Source organism: Anomaloglossus baeobatrachus, chromosome 4 (assembly GCF_048569485.1).
Source record: "Anomaloglossus baeobatrachus isolate aAnoBae1 chromosome 4, aAnoBae1.hap1, whole genome shotgun sequence".
NCBI lineage: Eukaryota > Metazoa > Chordata > Amphibia > Anura > Aromobatidae > Anomaloglossus > Anomaloglossus baeobatrachus.
Genome location: NC_134356.1, coordinates 596,783,317 through 596,800,696, shown reverse-complemented (window position 1 = coordinate 596,800,696; position 17,380 = coordinate 596,783,317). Strand labels below are relative to the sequence as shown.

The 17,380-nt window shown below is 49.5% G+C and overlaps 1 protein-coding gene across 1 annotated transcript in view; it reads right to left on the bottom strand.

Moving 5' to 3' along the window:
• NFU1 (NFU1 iron-sulfur cluster scaffold) overlaps positions 1-17,141 on the bottom strand; it is a 51,974-nt gene extending 34,833 nt beyond the window's left edge. Inside the window, exons 1-2 of the mRNA XM_075342911.1 lie at positions 17,041-17,141; positions 11,129-11,235 (exon numbers count right to left, since the gene is read on the bottom strand). Coding sequence (XP_075199026.1) covers positions 11,129-11,235; positions 17,041-17,093 — 160 coding nt within the window. The 5' untranslated portion in view covers positions 17,094-17,141. The remainder of the gene's footprint in view (positions 1-11,128; positions 11,236-17,040) is intronic.
• Positions 17,142-17,380: the final 239 nt, after the last annotated feature.

Genomic DNA, 17,380 nt, shown 5'->3' with positions numbered 1-17,380 from the left:
GGGGTAACGTGTGTCATTAAGGCGTTTAGTAAATCGCTTGTCCGGGAAAGCCCTGTGCTTCTGGACAGCATCTCTAAAGTTAGAGTGATCGAAGAAAGCACTCCGGGTACGTTTAGGAAACCTAAACTGGTGTTTGTCCTGTTGAGAAGCCGAATCCTCTGTAGGCGGAGCTGGGGGAGACAGATCTAGCACCTGGTTGATGGACGCTATAAGGTCATTTACTATGGCGTCCCCTTCAGGTGTATCCAGATTGAGAGCAACATCAGGGTCAGAGTCCTGAGCTGCGACCTCCGCCTCCTCCTCTAGAGAATCCTCAAGCTGAGACCCCGAACTGCGTGATGAAGCCGGAGAAGATTCTAAGCGAGCCCGCTTAGCTGGTCTGGGACTGCGGTCCGTGCCGGAGTCCTGCACGTAATAACTAGAGGCCACACCGGGGACACGCTTAGTCGCAGACAGAGAGGTGCCTGGGGGAGATCCCGCAGTGCCCGGGGCCTGTGTAAGGGCCGGTCTGGACTGCAAAACCTCTAGAAACTTAGCAGACCATTTATCCATAGACTGAGTCATGGAATGAGAAAGCGACTCAGAGAGTTTGTCGGCTAAAACAGCAAACTCTGTCCCTGCCATCTGGACAGGGGGGGCCGGCGGTTCTACCTGGGCCGAGGGACCCCCTAGTGCCTCAGGCTCCGGCTGAGCGAGTGACACAGGGGCCGAGCATTGCTCACAGTGAGGGTAGGTGGAACCTGCAGGTAACATAGCCGCACAAGAGGTACAGGTAGCAAAATAACCCTGTGCCTTGGCCCCCTTGCTCCTTGTGAACGACATGCTGTTGTCTCCCAGGAGCGTGATCACTGAGGGTATATAGCCACAAGTGAACAGTATAGCTGAACCGGAAAAAGTATACAAATATAATGTATCTATATACAGTTCAGCACCCTAGGGGTACCAGCACCGGTAACCGGTGTGGCTTACCAACCGCTCCAGCGGTGTGTGGCCACCAGATTCCCTGCCTCGGGTCTCCCAGAGCTGCAGCCAGAAATCCTCCACCGGCAGGATGTGTTAGAACATGGCTGTCGGCGTTCACAGGGGAGGAGGGAGCCGTGGGCGTAACTCACAAAAGTGCGGGAACTGGTGCCCCATAGGGATTAGTGAGGGGGGAGGAGAACAGCAATGTGTGCTCCAGCCCTCACTGTCGGCGTCAGACCGACCGTCCCGCCCTAGCCCCTGACTGGCAGGCCCGTGGGCGGGCGTTTAATGTACTAGGCCGCAAAAGCCGGGGACTAAAGTAGAAACCGCGGCCGGCCAGCAGGCACGGTCGGCGCGGTAGTCCCGGACAAAAAAACAATACTGCAGGCGCTGCAGTGTCTGAGGCCCAGGTGCTCCATGCACCGTCCCAAAGGGGACACAGAGTACCTGTAGTTGCAGGGCCTTGTCCCTGACGATACTTAGACTCCTGTCCGGCAGATACCACCAGGGGCTGCGGAGGGAGCCCGGTCCCAGTGCCTGGATGACCGGTTAGGATCCCACTTCACCCAGAGCCCCTAAGGGATGGGGAAGGAAAACGGCATGTGGGCTCCAGCCTCTGTACCCGCAATGGGTACCTCAACCTTAACAACACCGCCGACTCAGTGGGGTGAGAAGGGAGCATGCCGGGGGCCCTTAGGGGCCCTCTTTTCTTCCATCCGAAATAGTCAGCAGCTGCTGCTGACTAAAATGTGGAACATTGTGTGCATGTGTGCCTCCTTCAACACAAAGCAAAAAACTGATGGGCCCGTGATGCACGGGAGGGTGTATAGGCAGAGGGGAGGGGTTACACTTTTTAAAGTGTAATACTTTGTGTGGCCTCCGGAGGCAGTACCTATACACCCAATTGTCTGGGTCTCCCAATGGAGCGACAAAGAAATAAGACCAGGTCTTATATTATTTTATGCTCTGAAAGACACTCTAGGGCTTATTTTCAGAAGAGGTCTTATATTTTCTCATGAATAACAATCCACATTTGTTGTTGAATTAAAAAAAAAAAAAAACAACTAACATTTATTCAAATCTAGTCAGGTCATCACATTTTGGAACATCAACATTTTGTGTTACTCCTATTATTGGTCAGATGCACATTTTCTAATCTGATCCGTTACTCTCATGGTCCAGTCCTATACTGGTGGGAACATACCATATTTACAAAGGTTTAAATTAACTGTTATAAAGAGAATTTTGTTTACTTACCGTAAATTCTTTTTCTTATAGTTCCGACATGGGAGACCCAGACCATGGGTGTATAGCTACTGCCTCCGGAGGACACACAAAGTACTACACTCAAAACGTGTAGCTCCTCCCTCCGGGCTATATACACCCCCTGGATGACAATCTAACCAGTTCAGTGCAAAAGCTGAAGGAGGACATCCACCCATAAGTAGAGATAGAGTAAAACTCGGAAAAACCGGAACTCTGTCTACAACAACAGCCGGTGAAAACACACGGAACAAAAACTGCCAACAGGCAACAGGGAGGGTGCTGGGTCTCCCATGTCGGAACTATAAGAAAAAGAATTTACGGTAAGTAAACAAAATTCTCTTTTTCTTCATCGTTCCTTATGGGAGACCCAGACCATGGGACGTTCCAAAGCAGTCCATGGGTGGGAAATAAACCAAACTGAGAAGTAGGCAAAACCTAACTTCACAAATGGGCGACAGCCGCCTGAAGGATGCGTCTGCCCAAACTCGCATCTGCCGAAGCATGAGCATGCACTTGGTAGTGCTTCGAAAAAGTGTGCAGACTGGACCAAGTGGCAGCCTGACAAACCTGCTGAGCCGTAGCCTGGTGCCTGAAAGCCCAGGAGGCACCGACAGCTCTGGTCGAGTGCGCCTTAATCCCTGGCGGAGGGGGCACCTGAGAACACTGGTAGGCATCGGCAATAGCCGACCTAATCCAACGAGCTAGGGTCGGTTTAGAAGCAGAGAGACCCTTGCGCTGACCCACGGTTAGCACAAAAAAGTGAGGTGCACCGCCTAAAAACGGCGGTGCGTGACACATAGATTCGGAGCGCCCGCACCAAATCCAAGGAGTGCAACGCCTTCTCAAAGCGATGCACAGGGGCCGGACAAAAAGAGGGCAATGAAATGTCCTGGTTAAGGTGGAAAGAAGACACCACCTTAGGGAGAAAGTCCGGAGTCGGACGAAGAACCACCTTGTCTTGGTGAAACACCAAGAAAGGGGAATTCCGAAGAGAGCGCAGCCAAATCAGAAACTCTCCTGAGAGAAGTTATGGCTACTAGAAAAACAACTTTCTGTGAAAGTCTAAACAAGGGAACCTCCCTAAGAGGCTCAAAGGGGGGTTTCTATAAGGCCGTGAGGACCAAATTAAGGTCCCAGGGATCCAAAGGCCGCCGGTAAGGAGGAATGATGTGAGCTGCGCCCTGCATGAAGGTGCGCACCTGAGCCAGTCGGGCGATACGCCGCTGGAATAATACCGACAGAGCCGACACCTGTCCCTTGAGGAAATTGAGGGACAGACCTAGCTGTAGATCAGACTGTAGAAAAGACAGGATGGTCGGCAAGGAGAACGGCCAAGGAGCATGGTCGGAAGAGCGACACCAGGACAGGAAGATCCTCCAAGTCCTGTGATAAATCTTGGCCGAAGAAGACTTTCGAGCCTGAGTCATAGTGGAGATGACCCCAGAGGGAATGCCTGAAGCCGTCAGGATCCAGGACTCAAGAGCCACGCCGTCAATCTGAGAGCCGCAGAATTCTGGCGGAAAAACGGACCTTGAGAGAGAAGGTCTGGGCGGTCCGGGAGATGCCACGGCACCTCCACGGACAGGCGGAGCAGGTCTGGGTACCAAGCTCGCCTGGGCCAGTCCGGAGCTATGATTATGACCCGACGGCCCTCCATTCTGATCTTGCGCAGAACCCTGGGCAAGAGAGCTAGAGGGGGAAACATTTAGGCCAGACGGAACTGGGACCAATCCTGGACCAGCGCGTCCGCTGCGAAGGTCTGAGGATCGTGGGAGCGAGCCACGTAAACCGGGACCTTGTTGTTGTGCCGGGATGCCATTAGATCCACTTCCGGAGTACCCCACTTGCGGCAGATTGACCTGAACACTGCCGGGTGCAGGGCCCACTCGCCGCTGTCCACGGTTTGTCGGCTGAGATAATCGGCCTCCCAGTTTTCTACGCCTGGCATGTGGACTGCTGATATGGTGGACTTGGAGTCCTCCGTCCACTGGAGGATTCGAGGAACCTCCAACATCGCCAGGCGGCTGCGAGTTCCGCCCTGGTGATTGATGTAGGCAACCGCCGTCGCGTTGTCCGACTGGACTCGAATGTGCCTGCCCGCCAACAGGTGGTGCAAGGCTAGGAGAGCTAGAAAAACAGCTCTGATTTCCAGCACATTGATCGAGAGGGCTGATTCGGACGGAGTCCAAGTGCCCTGTGCTCGGTGATGGAGAAAAAACTGCTCCCCAACCGGAGAGGCTGGCATCCGTGGTGAGGATCACCCAGGACGGAGTCAGGAAGGAGCGTCCCTGTGACAGAGAGAGGGGCCGAAGCCACCACTGAAGAGAGCTCCTGGTCTGTGGCGACAGAGCCACTAGCTTGTGCAAGGAAGAGGTCCGCTTGTCCCAACAGCGGAGAATGTCCAGCTGCAGGGGACGCAGATGGAACTGTGCAAAGGGAACCGCTTCCATGGACGCCACCATCTGACCCAGCACCTGCATGAGGTGCCTGATGGAATGACGGCGGTGCCTCAGCAGAGAGCGCACCGCTAGCTGAAGGGACTGCTGTTTGACTAAGGGCAACTTCACAAGTGCCGGCAGAGTCTCGAATTGCATCCCTAGGTACAGAAGTCCCTGGGTCGGGGTCAGAGTGGACTTAGGCAGGTTGACAAGCCACCCGAACTGAACAAGCGTGGCGAGAGTGAGCGAGACACTCCGCTGGCAGTCTGTCCTGGATGAGGCCTTGACTAGAAGGTCGTCCAGGTAGGGGATTACTGCCAACCCCTGAAGATGCAGGACCGCAACCACTGCTGCCATAACCTTGGTGAAAACACGAGGGGCCGTGGCTAACCCGAAGGGGAGAGCCACGAATTGGAAATGTTCCTCTCCGATTGCAAAGCGGAGCCAACGCTGGTGTGAAACCGCGATAGGCACGTGCAGATAGGCATCTCTGATGTCGATGGATGCTAGAAAATCTCCTTGGGTCATTGATGCAATGACCGATCTCAGAGATTCCATGCGAAAACGCCGCACCTGAACATGCTTGTTCAGAAGCTTGAGATCCAGGATGGGCCGGAAGGAACCGTCCTTCTTGGGGACTAGAAAGAGGTTTGAGTAGAAACCTCTGAACCGTTCCCGAGCGGGAACCGGAACAATAACACCGTTGGCCTGCAGGGATGCCACGGCCTGGAGAAGGCGGCGGCTTTGGAGCAGGGAGGGGTGGACAGAAAAAATCTGTTTGGCGGGCTGGAAGAAAATTCTATCCTGTAGCCGTGGGAGATGATATCCCGCACCCACTGATCGGAGACGTGTTGAAACCACACGTCGCCAAAGTGGGAGAGCCTGCCACCGACCAAGGACGTTGCTGGCGCAGCCAGATAGTCAAGAGGGGGCTGCCTTAGTGGCAGCGGCTCCTCCGGACTTCTGAGGACGCGGCTTCGCGCGCCAGATGGGCTTACGATCCTTGGCTGCAGTAGTGGACGAGGCTGAGGGCTTAGAGGATGACCAGTTAGAGGCACGAAAGGAACGAAACCTCGATTGGATCCTGCCCTGGACAGGTCTCTTGGCTTTAGCTTGTGGCAAGGAAGTACTCTTCCCGCCAGTAGCTTCCTTAATTATTTCATCCAGTTGTTCACCAAACAGCCGGGACCCAGCAAAAGGGAGACCCGCAAGATACTTCTTAGAAGAAGCGTCTGCTTTCCACTCTCGAAGCCACAAGATCCTGCGGATCGCAAGAGAGTTAGCGGAGGCCACCGCCGTGCGGTGAGACGCCTCCAGAATGGCAGACATGGCGTAGGAAGCAAAAGCCGAAGCTTGAGAAGTTAAGGCCTCCATCTCAGGCATAGAGTCCCTGGTGAGAGAATGTATCTCCGCCAGAGAGGCAGAGACTGCCTTAAGAGCCCACACTGCCGCAAAAGACGGGGAGAAGGAGGCTCCTGCCGCCTCATATACAGACTTGGCCAGAAGGTCAACCTGGCAGTCAGTGGGATCCTTAAGAGAGGTGCCATCGGCCACCGCTACAACTGTGCGGGCTGAGATTCAGAGAATGCATGTGTGTGTGTGACCTCCTGAAACACAAAGCATTGAACTGGTTAGATTGTCATCCAGGGGGTGTATATAGCCCGGAGGGAGGAGCTACACGTTTTGAGTGTAGTACTTTGTGTGTCCTCCGGAGGCAGTAGCTATACACCCATGGTCTGAGTCTCCCATAAGGAACGATGAAGAAATTTATTATTCTCTATGTACTGCTAAGTTTACCCCCAAAATAAAGCAAACACCGCCTAAAAGAATTGCACTTACTAGACCCCAATTAGAGTTAGCAAGCGAATGGGCTCTCACATACAAATCTGTATTGCTGTCAGGTCCCTCTGTGTTCTATAGCAGTTGATGAGCGATTTTGAACATTTTTGCGACGATTCAAAATAGCTCATAGGTGTCACACGCAACGACATCGCTAATGCGGCCGGATGTTCGTCCCGAATTCCGTGACCCCAACGAGATCGCTTTAGCGATGTCATAGCGTGTAAAGCGGCCTTTAGGCTTATTCTTGCAGTAGGGCTTAAATGTTAAGCATACTCCAAAAAGCCCTAAAAAAATTGTAATAGGGCCTATTTTTGGAGTAGGTCTTATTTTCGGGGAAACAGGGTATATGTGGATTTTACATTGGTGCACAATACTTGAAAAACTGCTTGTAATAAGCCAAAACATCCCACCAGATACTCCCGATCAAATGCGCATCTTAACATCAGTTGGGAAAATTTGCAAAAAAGATTAGACAGTCATTCTGACATCAAATCTTAAAGTCAGCTGAAGAATAAGGGGTACAAAAGTCCAACTCCAATCAATGTGACGTGATACAACATCAACATTGTACACCTACAAACCTCTATATAACAGGGAACTCGTCTCCCGATTCATCCTGCCTAAACCACCGCGAGTGCAAATCAGAGCCTGGCGGCACGATTGTGGGCAGATATTTCTCTTTATAGAATCTAAGTAAGCAAAAGCTTTGGGATCGCCATGTAAAAGCCTAGATTTGAAATAATAAATGGGCAAAAAAAAAAAATTACACAAAAATTAAAACTCATTTAAAAAGCCTATCTGCTATAGCAGGGGTGGGGAACCTTTTTACTGCCGGGGGCCATTTGGAATTTCCTACTAACCTTTGGGGGCCGCACAACATTATCAACCTGAAAAATAACCCTGCTATATTTGGTCAAACGATTAATTAACTCACCCCTACTGTGGTGGCCGGAGCTGCTTCTCTTTGGTGCGATTGTGATGTTCGGTGATATTGATCATCTTGTTTCTCACAGCTGCTTTTCCAGGTTTGTCTCTGTCTGGAGATGCTGGGGGCATACACATCACAGGAGGGGCCAGGGCGCATAAATTACAGGAGACACTGGGAGTACACATCACAGGAGGGGCTGGGGCATATACATCACAGGAGGGGCTGGGGCATATACATCACAGGAGGGCCTGGGGCATATACATCACAGGAGGGCCTGGGGCATATACATCACAGGAGGGGCTGGGGCATATACATCACAGGAGGGGCTGGGGCATATACATCACAGGAGGGGCTGAGGCATATACATCACAGGAGGGGCTGGGGCATATACATCACAGGAGGGGCTGGGGCATATACATCACAGGAGGGGCTGGGGCATATACATCAGTAGGGGGCATGGACAGCCCTGGCGGTGGCACAGACATGACTGGGGACACGCACAGCACTGGGTGGCAGCACGCACTGCACTGGGTGGCAGCACGCACTGCACTGGGTGGCAGCACTAGGGAGACAGACAGGTCTGGGGGAACATAGACATCAACAGGAGAGCACGAACTGGGGAGCATAGAAAGCAGTGGGAGGGTACAGACAGCAGTAGCGAGTTAAGAGCACTGAGGGGTGGCACACAGCACTGGGGAGCATGGACAGCATAAGGGGGCACAGGCAGCACTCACCGTGGCATGGACAGCACTGGTGGCAGCATGGACAGCATTAGGTGGTGCGGACAGCACTGGTGGGGGGGCATAGACATCACCCAGGGGGTACAGACAGCACTAGGGGGGCACGGACAGCAGTGAGGGGTTACACCACGCTGAGGGGGTACACAGCACTGGGGTGTACACAGCATTAGGGGGTACACACAGCACCTGGGGGTACACACAGCACCTGGGGGGTACACACTGTACTAGGAGGTACACAGCATGAAGGGGTACACAGCACGAGGGGGTACACACAGCACGAGGGGGTACACACAGCACGAGGGGGTACACACAGCACGAGGGGGTACACACAGCATTAAGGGGTACTCACTGTACTAGGGGGTACTCACTGCACTAGGGGGTACACACTGCACTAGGGGGTACACACTGCACTAGGGGGTACACACTGCACTAGGGGGTACACAGCACGAGGAGGTACACACAGCATTGGGGGGTACATACAGCACTGGGGGGTACACACTGTACTAGGAGGTACACAGCATGAGGGGGTACACAGCACTAGGGGGTACACAGCACTAGGGGGTACACAGCACTAGGGGGTACACAGCACTAGGGGGTACACAGCACTAGGGGGTACACACAGCATTAAGGGGTACACACAGCATTAAGGGGTACACAGCATTAAGGGGTACTCACTGTACTAGGGGGTACTCACTGCACTAGGGGGTACACACTGCACTAGGGGGTACACACTGCACTAGGGGGTACACACTGCACTAGGGGGTACACACTGCACTAGGGGGTACACACTGCACTAGGGGGTACACACTGCACTAGGGGGTACACACAGCACTGGGGGGGTACATACAGCACGAGGGGGTACACAGCACGAGGGGGTACACACAGCATTGGGGGGTACATACAGCATTGGGGGGTACACACAGTACGAGGGGGTACACAGCACTGAGCGGGGGGGGGGGGGGGGGGCAGCGATGGGTTGAGTACTCGCAGTGAGGGGGAGGGAGAGTCACACACACACACAGCAGGTCCGGGAGGCTGGTAGACCTGCTGCAGCTCTTCTGTGTGACTTTATCGCAGCGTGCTGCTTACCCGCCCACCAGAGCACACAGGCCGGGGATAAGCCTAGAATGTATGGGCTGCAGTCAGGTCCTGGAAGTCAGGATCTGGAGAGAGCCCGTACATTCTAGCATCAACCCACAGGGCATAAGGCTGTGAGATTTAAAGGGCCGGGAGCCGGGAAAAGCGCGGCTGCCACCAAAGCACAATGGTCCCCGGGAATGTGCCCGGGGGCCGCATAAAAAGTCGTCACGGGCCGTATACGGCCCGCGGGCCGGAGGTTCCCCACCCCTGTGCTATAGGTACAAACACAAGGCGCGCCTGTAATAACACTGCAACCAATCCTCATCTGTCTAAATATTTGGTTCCTTTTCTGGATATCCGGGTTAGGCAGATGAGGACCGGTTATAGTGTTATTACAGGGCACCTCATGTTTGTACCTAGAGCAGATAGGCTATTTAAATATTTTTTTGTGTCATTTTTTGCCCATTACGGTTATCTCAAATATAGGCTTTTATACCGCGATCCGAAAGCTTTTGTATACTTCTTTCCCTTCTTCATTGGAAATTTTCCCAGTATGCGCTTTGGCTGAGCCGGGCTGATTTGGTAGTGCCATCTTTTTCCTTGATCTAAATACAGGTATATTTCCATACTATATAATATAGTCTAAGGACCTGACTGGGAGTATTCTACTCACTTACATACCACCATTAAAAAGGGAATCTGTCACCAGGGTTTTGCCACCTAATCTGAGAGCAGCGTAATGTAGGGGCAGAGACCCTGATTCCAGCGATGTGTCACTTACTGAGCTTGTGTAGCTTTGATAATCTAGTGATGATTAAACAGTGATTTATCATTAGAGGACTACTTGGCATGCTGCCAGGTAGTCCAGCATATTCATGAGCTCTGTATAACTGATCTGCAAAAGAGAAAACATTGATTTTAATCAAAATGACAGCAAACAGCTCAGTAAGTGACACATTGCTGGAATCAGGGTCTCTGTCTCTACATTATGCTGCTCTCAGATGGGGGAGCAAAAACCTGGTGACAAATTCCTTTTAATTCCACAATACTTTACGGATGTGATCAACACTGTCCCCATTGGGGCTCAAAATCTAAATTCCCCATCAGTATGTCTTTGGAATGTGGAGGATACCCAAACACGGGGAAAACAATGTCCTTGCAGATGGTGTTCTTGGTGGAATTTGAACCCAGGACCCAAGTGCTGCAAGACTGCCGTGCTAACCACTGAGCCACCATGCTGCTCAATGGAGTATATGGAGGGCTATGACTAGTCCGGCGCTGTCCCTGGCAGGGTTCTCTCCACCTCACTCCACAGGACTGACAGGCCTCTCCCTATGTATATATATATATTGCTCATAGTTTGGGCAGCAAGAATATAGAGTGACAGGCTCCCTTTAAATTTCCAAGCAGCACTACCACTACTGACTAGTATAAGACGGTCCCCGAGTCTGGAATCACAGCACCTGATGCGGGAACAGACATCAGGCAGAATCCATCATGTCATCCAAGCTCCAGAGATCTCTATGAGAAAGGTCCATCTCTGCACCAAACAAAAGCATCGAAACTCAAACTGGATCCCTTTTCCCACTGACCTCACCTGTCAGGGAAGAGTTGGGAGACCCCCATACACACTGGATGATCGGCTGAGCCTGGTGATATCTATGGGCTTCTATGACCATTATATAATGTGTGTGTGTGTGTGTGTGTGTGTGTGTGTGTATGTATGTATATGTATATGTATATGTGTATGTGTGTGTGTGTGTGTGTGTGTGTGTGTGTGTGTGTGTGTGTGTGTGTGTGTGTATGTGTGGACGATTAGGCCAGATATCTAGGTGAGCTGGTGAAGCACACACCCGGCCTGTAGATAATACCTGGATTCTGAAGAACCTTGAATGATAGCTGAGGTTTCCTTGCAGCAAATGGATAAAGCGCTGGGGCGGCGGTGGAATAAAGTGAAGTCCTCGTATGACGATAAAGCCTGAAATAGGAGAATAGCAGGTTCTAGGTCAAACGTATATATTAAGAATAGAAAAGAAAGGCTAGAGGTATAAAAGGTAACTTACACTATGAGGTCATTTAAAGGGGCAGAAACAAAAAATAGCAGCTGAGGTTGGACATTTATACATATAAAGCTTCATAGATTGTCATTTCATTGTGAAGAAGGAACTGTTCCCTTTGTCTGACCTTGGCATCTATTACAGAACCTAAATTTACTCTACTCTATTTCCTCTTATGTTGGCCTTGTAATGATCAGCACTTTACAAGAGGGTGACCCTCTGCATGTAGGATGGGTGGGGTGCAGTATGGCGGCAAAATCATACAGCACCGAAGACTGGAAGGCCCCATGGCATCATAGGTAGCAGATGAGTACACTGTGGCGCCAGAGACACCAGCATTTTCTCTGGTTCACTCAACCAGTCATATGGTGCAGAGGATAGATGAACCGACAAGACGCTGTCTACCTCTAGTTAGTTCCATCACAGTAGTCAGACCCCGGACAAGAAGACATTACGGCCAGATACCACAATATACCACCAATGTCTACTCTGAGAATATAATAATATTTATTCACTTATATAGCGCCATTAATTCCATTAATTCCACAGCACTTTGGCATCACTGTCCCCATTGGGGCTCACAATCTACATTTCCTATCAGTCTGCCTCTGGAGTGTGGGAGGAAACCGGAGGAACATACAAACTCCTTGCAGATGTTTTCCTTGGTGGGAATTAACCCAGGTCCCCAGCTCTGCAAGACTGCAGTGCTAACCACTGAGCCACTGTGCCGCCCCAGACTCCTTATGTGTATACAGCGCTAACATAGTCTGCAGTGCTAACCACTGAGCCACCGTGCCGCCCCAGACTCCTTATGTGTATACAGTGCTAACATAGTCTGCAGTGCTAACCACTGAGCCACCGTGCCGCCCCAGACTCCTTATGTGTATACAGCGCTAACATAGTCTGCAGTGCTAACCACTGAGCCACCGTGCCGCCTCAGACTCCTTATGTGTATACTGCGCTAACAGTCTGCAGTGCTAACCACTGAGCCACTGTGCCGCCCCAGACTCCTTATGTGTATACAGCGCTAACACAGTCTGCAGTGCTAACCACTGAGCCACCGTGCCGCCACAGACTCCTTATGCGTATACAGCGCTAACACAGTCTGCAGTGCTAACCACTGAGCCACCGTGCCGCCCCAGACTCCTTATGCGTATACAGCGCTAAGACAGTCTGCAGTGCTAACCACTGAGCCACCGTGCCGCCACAGACTCCTTATGTGTATACAGCGCCAACATAGACTGCAGTGCTAACCACTGAGCCACCGTGCCGCCACAGACTCCTTATGTGTATACAGCGCTAACATAGTCTGCAGTGCTAACCACTGAGCCATTGTGTTGCCCCAGACTCCTTATGTGTATACAGCGCTAACATAGTCTGCAGTGTTGCACACAGTTAACATAAATGTGTAATATAGTGATTTAGAAAAATGATTATACTGCAGAGCCCTGTACTGGAATGGTTTTCTTGTGAAAGTAGATCTACACTTCAGGGGTCCACAACCTGCGACTCGTGGCTTTTGCCAACTTGGTGCGTTAGTACCGGGTCTAGCAATCAGTTATAAAGAGAAGGTCTCAAGATGGGGACTTTTAGGAACCGCCCTAAATAGAAGAGCAAATCTGGATGTCTGGATGTGGCTTGTGACCATCTCGCAATCAAATGTGGCTCTCAAAGTAAGAACAGTTGGAACGCTACTCTAAGTGCATTACAGCAAAGGCTTTCGTTACATAAAAACTATATACAGTGCATTGCGAAAGTATTTAGCCCCTTTGAATTTTTCAACCTTTTCCCACATTTCAGGCTTCAAACATAAAGATAAACATTTTAATGTTATGGTGAAGAATCAACAACAAGTGGGACACAATTGTGAAGGTGAACGAAATTTATTGCTTATTTCAAACTTTTGTAAAAAAGAATAAACTGAAAATTGGGGCGTGCAATATTATTTATCCCCTTTACTTTCAGTGCAGGAAACTCACTCCAGAAGTTCATTGAGGATCACTGAATGCTCCAATGTTGTCTTAAATGACTGATGATAAATATAAGCCACCTGTGTGTAATGAAGTCTCCGTATAAATGCACCTGCTCTGTGATAGTCTCAGTGTTCTGTTTAAATGCACAGAGAGCATCATGAAGACCAAGGAACACAACAGGCAGGTCCGTGATACTGTTGTGGAGAAGTTTCAAGCCGGATTTGGTTACAAAAAGATTTCCACAACTTTAAACATCCCAAGGAGCACTGTGCAAGCGATCATATTGAAATGGAAGGAGTATCATACCACTGCAAATCTACCAAGACCAGGCCGTCCATCCAAACATTCATCTCAAACAAGGAGAAGACTGATCAGAGATACAGCCAAGAGGCCCATGGTCACTCTGGATGACCTGCAGAGATCTACAGCTGAGGTGGGAGAGTCTGTCCATGGGACAACAATCAGTCGTACACTGCACAAATCTGGCCTTTATGAAAGAGTGGCAAAGAGAAAGCCATTTCTCAAAGATATCCATAAAAAATGTTGTTTAAAGTTTGCGACAAGCCACCTGGGAGACACCAAACATGTGGAAGAAGGTGCTCTGGTCAGATGAAACCAAAATCGAACTATTTGGGCACAATGCTAAATGATATGTTTGGCGTAAAAGCAACACAGCTCATCACTCTGAACACACCATCCACACTGTCAAACATGGTGGGGGCAGCATCATGGCTTGGGCCTGCTTTACTTCAGCAGGGACAGGGAAGATGGTTACATTTGATGGGAAGATGTATGGAGCCAAAGATAGGACCATTCTTGAAAAAAACCTGTTGGAGTCTGCAAAAGACCTGAGACTAGGACGGAGATTTGTCTTCCAACAAGACAATGACCAAAACATAAAGCAAAATCTACAATGGAATGGTTCACAAATAAACATATCCAGGTGTTAGAATGGCCAAGTCACAGTCCAGACCTGAATCCAATCGAGAATCTGTGGAAAGAGCTGAAAACTGCTGTTCACAAACCCCTCCATCCAACCTCACTCAGCTCCAGCTGTTTGCAAAGGAAGAATGGGCAAGAATTTCAGTCTCTCGATGTGCAAAACTGATAGAGACATACCCCAAGTGACTTGCAGCTGTAATCGCAGAAAAAGGTGGCGCTACAAAGTATTAACTTAAAGGGGATGAATAATATTGCACGCCCCAATTTTCAGTTTATTGTTTCTTATAAAAGTTTAAAATAAGCAATAAATATCGTTCACCTTCACAATTGTGTCCCACTTGTTGTTGATTCTTCACCATAACATTAACATTTGTATCTTTATGTTTGAAGCCTGAAATGTGGGAAAAGGTTGAAAAATTCAAGGGGGCTGAATACTTTCGCAAGGCACTGTATAACCACACTGGCACTACTGTCTATTTCACAAGCTGCAATGTGATAAGCAAAAATCTGCTCTTTGCAATATTGGATAAAAATCCAAAAACTATTTGTGCTAAATTAAATAGGTGAAATTAAACACTGCTAACTTGAACAGATCGGGATGATACATTATATCACACCTGAAGTATACACTTGTCCTGTTGATAAGCCATTATGTGTGCAGATATTTATATTAGTACAATTCCCCTTGGATTGATCATCTTTATTGATGTGTGCGTTCCACTGTGGTTCTAACCTGCTTATTGTTATGTGCACATTTGTCTCCCCGGCTGATGCATTCCATAGTGGAAAGCATAGACTTATTCTGCCGCTTAGCAGGTGCTCCTGGGACTCCCATAGCGGTAGATTTTGCACATCACGCACACATATGGCATCAATAAAATAGGTAATCCTTCCTTTATTCTGATCACCTGTCGCTCTATGTTTAAATCTCTTGTTGTTCGGTGCTTGAGCAGCTTTCCCTGAGGAAGCCACAAATGGTGGAGTAATGCGTGAGGCTGCATTGTCTATTACCCTCTCATGCTTTATAGCCCTTCTTTATTTCTAGGATGGTTGTTCTAAGTAATCTGATCAGGTAACTAAACCATGTATACTATATGCAGATCTACATCCATGTTATTGCATTAGTGTATTATCATGCTTGCCAGGATGTTATAATATGATTGTTTTGGAGGTATGGGTTACATTATGGTTCTATCACTACTTTAGTGGCTGAACCTTTTAAAATGTTTTTATATTGTACTAGCCGTACTACCCAGCGTTGCCCGGGATAGTAACTGTCTCTATCTCTCTCCCAGTCTCTCTGCCTCTTTCCCTGTCTGTCTGTGTCTATATCTCTGTGTCTCTCTCTGTCTGTCTCTATCAGTCTCTTTCTATCTCTGTGTCTGTCTTTTTCCCTGGTCTGTCTTTGTCTCTCTGTCTCTTTCCCCATTTGTCTCTCTTTCCCTGGTCTGTCTCTTTCCCTGTCTGTCTCTTTCCCTGTCTGTCTGTGCCTGTCTGCCTCTCTCTCTGTCTGTCTCTTTCCCTGTCTGCCTCTCTCTCTGTCTGTCTCTTTCCCTGTCTGCCTCTCTCTCTGTCTGTCTCTTTCCCTGTATGCCTCTTACGGTCTGTGCCTGTCTGTCTGTCTCTGTATCTCTCTGTCTCCCCACCGACATCATATTACCTCACACATAAGCTTTTTATACTACCGTATGAATGTCTTTTGTTCCTATAGCAACCAATCACGGCTCCTATTAATGACCTGTAGCTTCCAGCTCCATTGACTTTAATGGAGCAAGGATTTTTGGAGAGTAACTGTAAAGCGCGGGGTTACATTTTCCAGTCAAAACATAGTCTCTGACGTTCCCTGGACCACATGAAGTGTCTGTGCAAAACTTTGAGATTGCAAATGCGGCGGTGCGGTTTCCTTTAGCGGAGACACACACACACAGCTTTACATATTAGATGTCAGCACATAATTCTTTGACTTAATAAAGCTATGCACTTCTTCAGATCTTTAGGTGATCCGGCTTTGTTGTCCATGTATGCAGATTGTATGCAGCCATTACTTATCTACATACACTATTGAGGTTTATTTAGAGACTGATGCAGTATACAGCACTTTACGTTTGTTTTTTTTCTAGTTTAACTCTTGCAGCGCTTGCACGGTCTCTGCATTGTAGTAAACGCAGTGCCCTCCACACTTTTCTCTGATTTGTTGAAATCCAATGGATAATAACAGATCATAAAGTCTTTTTGGTTCAGAGAACAAAAATAAATTCTAAATAAAAGGCAAGAAGGATGACAGGAGAGGAAACCGGTCCAATTCTCCCAGACTTGGATGTGATAAATGTTGTCGGGGGATTGCTGAACAGCGGACGGATGGTGCGAAGTAAAGTCAGTGCACGTATTAACAAGAGGCGCCCTCTGCTTATATACTGATGCCCTGTCCTACGTATCAGTCACTTTGCCCTATAATTTGAAAGTTCCTCAAAAGTGGAAGAGCCCTTTAAAAAGGAACCAGACAGCAGCCTGAGCCACAGGAAGAATGACAGCTGGCAGGTTCCCTTTAAATGTGCTAAAGTGGTTTTTTTGCTTTCACTTCTAGGGGAAATGACCCCCTCTATTTATACAAGGGCTGCTGAGGACCTAATATGCGACATTCAGTAGTCAGGGAAAGCTGGGTGACAACCTACAGAGGTCACACTGCAGAAGTAAACCAACGAGACGCCATCTGCGGCACAGGACGCCTGCGCAGGATGACTGCTGCATAATACACAGCCCGACGGGCACATGTACGCATCTATTACATGAGCTCTGCAAAAGATCACCTACCGGCCTCCCAACTGCGCTGCGCAACACAACCACCTGCCTGTGGGCGCCGCCATCTTTGTTGTGCTCCTTCAGGACCCCGGCAAGCCGCAGCGTAGAGCTGTCCCGGGCAATGCCTGAGTGGAGGCCGGTGTGAAAGTACAGCTCCTGGCAGTGGCACAGACCTCATGGGAGCAGGCGTGAAGGGAGTTGTGGCTGCACACCACTGATAGAAAAGGCGATACCTGTGTTTATTTATAATGGGGCCTCTATGGGATGTCCACACAGAGCAGGAATACAGCTGAGCAATAGCCTCCATAACAATCATACCAGTGACCCCCAGTGTCCATGGTGACCATGCATT